At 45.7% G+C, this 7,057-nt stretch overlaps 1 protein-coding gene across 1 annotated transcript; it reads left to right on the forward strand.

The window, feature by feature from the left end:
* The first annotated feature begins 226 nt into the window (after positions 1-226).
* LOC121834826 (leucine-rich repeat neuronal protein 1-like) lies at positions 227-6,033 on the forward strand. The gene is made up of 3 exons (XM_042288694.1): positions 227-328; positions 1,650-2,697; positions 5,394-6,033. The coding sequence occupies exons 2-3, from the start codon at positions 1,652-1,654 to the stop codon at positions 5,662-5,664; spliced, it is 1,317 nt and encodes a 438-aa protein (XP_042144628.1). The 5' UTR covers positions 227-328; positions 1,650-1,651; the 3' UTR covers positions 5,665-6,033.
* The last annotated feature ends 1,024 nt before the right edge of the window (positions 6,034-7,057 follow it).

The raw sequence follows: 7,057 nt of genomic DNA on the forward strand, positions 1-7,057 counted from the left end.
CACAGTGCGATCTTCGCAGCGTTCATTTCGGGATGAATTCGTGAAACAACCCGCCCTGTAAACTCGGATTTTTTTTTTTTTTTAATTGCTTACATGTTACGAATGCTGCGATATATGGACATATGGCGTCGTACGTGCGCCTCGCGGCGTCGAGAGCAACTCTCTTGTTACAAGGTCCCTCCCGATAGCGCATTGTTTGCACACGCGATACGGAGTAAGAGATAGGACGCTCGAGTCCCTTCGGCAGGGCTGCCGCTCGCTTTCCGTACAGGTCCGTTCTTATCCCTCTCGTGCGGTCGACGCCGGAGAACGAGAGGCTGCTGTTCAGGTACGTGGCCTTGTCGCGTCTTCGTGGAGGTACGGCCCCCCAATTGGTGTACATCTGTACTGCCCGTTCTCTCGACACATTCGGTCCAACACGAGTGCGGGACTCACGAATGATTTGCGTATTGGCTGGGTGCCATGGGGCCGGAGTGACAGTTTTGGATGAGGTGTCAAGTGACAGGGCGTTGGCTCACTTTGTCGGGCGAGAACGTTTTCTCAACCCTTTAGCCTGGCATTTTTTTTTTTTTTTTTTTTCTAATAAACGTACACAAGTCTGCTGCGTGAAATGCACCTCGAATACACGACAAGGCCTCGCCACATGCAACGGGCGCCAAGTAGTAAGAACCTAAGCTTCCAGTACTTGGAGCGTCATGTTAAACCGGTTTCAGCTTGTGTCGCAACACACGTAATCAATCAGATTAGATAGTTGCGAATCTTTCGGTAGGTCAGGGTTAACTATAATTTTGTGGGCACCGTGGGCACATTGAAACGTATTCTCATAGTCCGCGTGAGGGTTCGGACGAGATTCGAAGAAATCTCGAAATTAAAACTGGCTTGCGTTCTTTTTATATATATATATATATATATAAACATTAATTTTTTAAGGATTTTAGGTTTAAATTTATGTACTAAATGCAAATAGTCAAATTGTATCACTTCTTTTCTATCGACGTTGTTTGAGCGATTACTCCAACGCAGATGATCGACTTACATCGCTTAGGGATGTTTTAGATGTCTTGGTATTCTCAAGTTCGCAAAGAAATTTTAACGTGAGCTTTGGAACGTTACTTCTTGCTCACTCAGAAGTATGGTCACGAGCGAAAGCAATCACCTCCTCCCTTTGTACCTATATTCATAAATATAACAGTAGTTCCCTAGATGCTTGGCAAGTTTGACACAGACTGTTTTATCAGCCGAATTCCATGAGAAAAAACCGTCACAAAGCTCCCTCAAGTCCCTTTCCCCGCTAAAATGCGCAGGGAAACTTGACGTGATGTGATCCCATCATGTTACCACAAGTCACGTGACGTCAATTTTTGCGAGGTGATCCTGTGAGGTGTTAGTATGCGTCGTATACGTTCTATGGTTCCCAGTCTTTGTCAGCATAATTGACCCTGTGTAATTTTTTTTTACTTGCGTAACGTTTGTCATTTTTTTATTTGTTTATTACTCTGCGTCTTTGCAGTTTCTAACATGAATTTGTTCAGCTGTTTCTAAGTAGTGGAGATATATTAACAACGGATTTGCCTAGGGATTCTGCGCCTGAGATTAAATCTTCGTGTGTTTTGGTTTTGAAGTCTTCGTTCTTTTCTTATTCATCGCAGGCATGAAGTTCACTTTCCTGGTCTTGTTGGCAGCAGTCGCGTGCCCATGGGCCACCGAAGGTTCGGACCAAGAAAGCGATTGCCCAGCTCGATGCGTCTGCGAGCACAACCATACCAGAGTGTCCTGTACGCATGCACAACTAACTGTTTTTCCAAACTCACTCCCGGGTCACCTGCATTTCCTAAATATAAGTTTCAACGACGTCAAGTCGATACCGCTGCTTCACGAGCAAAAGCTCACCACCCTCGTTTTATGCCACAATGCGATCGATGTCATCCTCAGAGGCACCTTTAATAGACTCAACGATCTGCACACTCTGGATTTCAGCCACAATCGCCTGTCGAGCCTTGACGCGGACGACTTGGATGGCCTGGAATCGCTCCAATTCCTCAGTCTGGAGGGTAACTCGCTAAGAAATCTCGCTCCGTACGCCTTCCATAGGACCCCGAACCTTAAGACGCTCCGGTTATCGAACAACCCTCTCAAGTTCATCGACGCCACTTGGTTTAGAAACCTCGATGTCTTGGAGTCGCTGGAAGTTCGTTCTATTGACGCCCATAGCATCACAGACAACGCGTTCAGCCTGGCTACGAGACTAGAAAACATCGATCTTTCCGACAACGACTTTGTTGACATTCCAAGAGGACTGGGCAGTGCAAGGAACCTCAAGATTCTTCGGATGGACCAGAACCCCCTGGTCAAGCTCGACAGCTCGTCAATGTCCGGAGTGCGAAGACTGAGAGAACTGTACCTCTCGCAGATGCCCCAACTGGAAGCCATAGAAGATGGCAGCTTCTGGTACATGAAGGCCCTTCGAGTGGTTGAGATCAGCGGAAACCCGCTACTTAAAGTCGTCAGTGCATCGGCTTTTCAGTGGAATACGTCACCAATCCTGAGGATGGAGTTGGCGAACAACAGTCTATCGACGCTCCCGGAGGGCTTTGTGGAGTGGTGTGGGAAGGGAAAACTTGATCTTGGAGGCAACCCCTGGTCGTGCAACTGCGAGACGTCATGGATCAAGCGGTGCCGCTCCACCGAGGGATTAATGTGAGTTTACCACACTTCACAGACTGGAAGTGGCGTCAAAACAAGGGGGGGGGGGGGGGGGGGGGCAGGGCAGGGCAGGGCAGGGGGGGGGGGGCATTTTACAAGTTTAATGTAAGAAATACGGGAGAGAGAGAGTGGAAAACCTCGCTTCCCCCTCCCCTTTTCCATTTTACGGAGTAGGGCCGACACTTCTGCAGACTTGTATACACACCGAAAGAGCTTCTGACTTCATTTTAGGTTAGAAAAGAAAATTATATATGCATTTGCTCTGCTACACGTATCAAAGATGAGACTATACTAATATAGTTCTCATGGTAGGTGACCGTAAAGTACAATTTGAAGGAGCTACATTATTCTAAGAAAACCCGTCCAACCTCCATATGGCTAGTATCACAATGCGTAAAGCTCTCTCGAAACTGATATGGACAGGATCGATGAGAATGAAATAATAAATGGGCGGGTGACTGGGTGAAGGTGCAATTGGTCTTCAGTCAAGGCTAGGGTATGAAATCGCTTGATCGCCACCCGCCTACATTTCCACTAGGCATTCTGAAAGACAATCATTATACTCGGGGACAATTTTCTGTGGCTATGCGGTCAAAGCTATCAAAGTTGTGCTCGCGTGAGCCCATATAACAAATGAAAAGTCCGAAGAAGGAATCACGAAGCTAGAACGTAATTTAATAAACCCTCCGTTTCTTAAGCTGCCCCTGACTATACCGTGCCAACTGGAACCTTGCAAATGCTATGCATGCTCATTGTACCTTCGTAGAACCATAGCCACGCTATGATAGATCACGCTATGCCGGTGGATCTCTGAAACTTGACATTTTAATATCTACAACTGGCCTAACGCAAAGTCCCTCGATACTCCTTTCTACATGTAACGACCAACACTACGATGAAGCACATTAGGCTGGAACAGAATGGCGTCGTTCAGTTAAGCCTTTTTCTGTGAGCCGCCATTCGCTTCCTAAAATCTGCACCGTCATGCATGCTTTTTAAGTGAACATGTGCCAAGGAAAACTTTTTTTTTATTATTTAGGATGAATGAATTAAAAGTTTGCAGTTTATAATGTCTGATATCTATAAATTTGGTGCTGGGTTTCGATTTAGCTTATGTTTTTATGTTCTGGATGCAGTGTACACGCTGAAAAAACCACGTTCTCATGCGCACAGGCGCCGGGCATGGCAACTCGCTTTACAGAGCCTAGTAAAATAAGCCAATTTGCTTCTTTTAAACCACTGAGTACAATGAACAACAAAAATAATGTGTGTGAGACCTATTTTATTTCAAAATAAATCGACATTGCAAAAAACAATATCTTAAAAGGACTGGCAAAAGTTTCTTAAATTTTCATAAATATAAAAATAAATATATTAACCAAAATTTAATAGTTGCATTCTTCATATTCTAAACTATATGCATGCCAAATTTGGTTGTGATAAGACAATATCAAGAACAAAACGTTTTGTGCGCAAACTGTGAATATGCTTCAATATTGCATAAAGAAAAAAAAAAACGTGATCGAATGTTATCATAGGTGTGTATATTGGCACTCTTTAAAAAAAAACACACACAAAAAAAACATTAGTTTGGTAAATATTTTTTGTGAGATATTGAAAAAGTCCTAGCCTTCTCCTCTCCATCGCAGTCTTCTGAAGTTTCAATTTGAAACTGCAGAAGACTGGGATAGAGAGGAGAAGGCTATAGGACTACTTGTCAACATAAACGTGATGGTGGGCGACGTCACCATTTGAGAAACCGTGCACAGAAAAATGGCTCAAATTTATGCCGTGCTGTCTTGCCGGGAAGGGTTCGAATCCGTATTTCACCAATTTCGCGGTCATAACCGGCGCTTAATATTTTGCTACATAACGTATGAATATTCAAAGATAATTAAACAACATAAAACTTATTATTATTATTATTTTATTTTTTTTTGCAAATTATTACCGAGGGATTTCTAGCCTAACCAACTTCACCCTACAAAATAATCTCTCGAGTCCTCTTATCGACGGAATAATGACGAGGCGAAGAGAAGTGTACGAATCTAAAAAATGAAGGCTGCGATGAGACCCTGAGCATTACGTTTCGTATGGTACTCCCATCATGCTTATTGACACATCATACTTATTGACGCGTTGCAGGCTTTTTATCTGAAACGTTCTTTTCGGCAGCGTGATTCGCCGAGCCCCCGCTCTAGACTGCATGCATGCAGTGGTTGCCTCTTGTATAGGCTTGCGAGAAGGTAGACGAAAGAGAAGTATTTTCTAGAATGAAATTTTTATAATATCTTGACTTTTCCATAATCCACCATTTTCCAAATAACTAGCGGAAAATTTTGTTCGAGGATTCCCCCCAGGACTATGTCAGGTCGGCCAGTAGGAAACATTGGGAGAAGCCTTTATAAACGAATTTGGGGCAAAAAGGAAAGCCACAACTGATGCACAAGAGAGACGTTGGGGCTCATTCTAGGTTGCTGCTAGAAGCAGAGCCTCTATACAGTTACCCTAGTCACTGTAGCTCAGTGGAGCCAGCAGGATGTAGCTTCCTTGGTCGAAGGGGTGCCCGCGCTCATTCGAACACGTGCTCACAAATTTTCATACCGAAACTACCTGAACCGGCGATTTCTGAATAACGTGTTGAGAAAGCAGAAGCATGATTAGTCATTTCTTCGACGGTTGTGGCACAGGTGCTCGAGCCCACCTCGGCTGGCCGGGAGGTCCCTGGACGAGGTGGACGTCTCCGAGATGACGTGTCCGCTGAGCCGCACTCTGCTCCTCCAGTTCGAGAACACCGCCAACAACAAGATCGTGCTCGCCGGCGTCGGCGCGTGCGCCCTGGTCGTGTCCCTCGTCGCGGGGATGTACCTCTGGCGCGAAAGGAACACGTTCCGGACGAAGGGGGACCGCTACGGCACCGTGTACTACGTCCACGTGAATCACAAAAGTGACGCCGCCTGACCGCTGAATTCCAAAGAGCGTTCTCGGGGTTTGGTAAAACCGGACTGGACGGATTGAACACCAGTTCAGTCCGGACGCATTGAACGTCAGAAGGAGGCCTGACAGCTAAGGTAGCAGTCAGGCCTCCTTCTGACGTTTTAATGCGACGTACTCGGTAGGTATTTATTTATACGGAACTGATCAACGGAATCATCGGGTCTTATTTATTAAGTGTTAAGTTAAACGCGAATGGTGCTAGGGAACCACGTGAACACCATGTTTTTTTTTTGTTTTTTTTTTCTCGTTCGTTTGGCGGTTGCGATGCGAATGCTGAGTCGAACCCACACACGCGTTCTCGCCTTTTCTTGCGCAATACACTGTTAGCAGACATCCGACGTTTTTCGTTTTGTTGCCCGGAATCTTTACTTTTTATTAACATCTATTTTATGGTCACCGACAACTCAAAAAATGCAGGGCGGGTGTGTAGACTACGGAACGTCTTAAATAGTATCGCAGCCAATCAGATTGGGGCATTAGCCGACAGGAACGAACTAATCGGGAAGCAAGAAGCGTAAACATAATAGGCCTTGCGATTCTTAAGTTGTCGGTGATATTGTGGCCACGGACGTCTTCGCCTGTTCTTCGCTCTAAATAAGTTGCTCTACAGAACACCGATGTGCAATCGCGGAATGTGTGAAAATGCCCAGGCGTGGCCCCGAATACCTGCACTGCTATCTAACGGAAGAAAGCTTAGTCGTCATCGAGGCTGAGGAACACCGAGAGAATATCGCACGACGTACACTACAACGGTGCTAGCAATAGTACGGCGTACTGTTGTATACATAGTTGAAAAATTGTGTACGTCGTCCCGTCCCACCTGCTGTCTTATTCTTCCGGTGCTCCTCAAATCAACCAACTCACTCGTCGGTCTATACATCGAGGGTATTGTGTGAACGAGTGCGATGTCAGCGGTTGTTCGAGTTTTGCCTTTACTTTCACTCGGTTTGGAAATTGCTGACTCTACACCTACGCCATTAGTGCTCGGTGAAATAAAACAAACAGCATTGATATCATCGTTGATCCCGCAAACTTATTATCGCTCAACCTGCTGACCCAGTGGATTCCGCCGCGCTTGATTTTGCCTTTTGTCGCGGGACGCCTCTACATTAAATGAAATCAGCATTGACTCGGCAACTGCTAGCCAAGGGGGAGGGATGACGGCAGAAATTGAACAGCCGCTGAAGCCTCAATAATGGTAGAGGTTTTTTTTTCTGATAGGGTAGTGTGGCAGGGCTTTGTAAGCCACTCGCTCGCCTGGGTTTGTTCATATCGTTCGCGACTGCACAGGCGACTTCACAAGCTGTCTTTGTCTTTTGCTGTTACTGCTAAAGTCCTAAGTTCTTGGGGGGGGGGG

This window comes from Ixodes scapularis, unplaced genomic scaffold (genome assembly GCF_016920785.2).
Source record: "Ixodes scapularis isolate PalLabHiFi unplaced genomic scaffold, ASM1692078v2 PGA_scaffold0__279_contigs__length_252992795, whole genome shotgun sequence".
Lineage (NCBI taxonomy): Eukaryota > Metazoa > Arthropoda > Arachnida > Ixodida > Ixodidae > Ixodes > Ixodes scapularis.

What these genes read in the sequence shown, in the direction of transcription:
- LOC121834826 (XM_042288694.1), top strand. Translation starts at nt 1,652, where the DNA reads ATGAAGTTCACTTTCCTGGTCTTGTTGGCAGCAGTCGCGTGCCCATGG. An exon ending in CGCTCCACCGAGGGATTAAT is followed by an intron (nt 2,698 to 5,393) that starts GTGAGTTTACCA and finishes GTTGTGGCACAG; the next exon opens with GTGCTCGAGCCCACCTCGGC.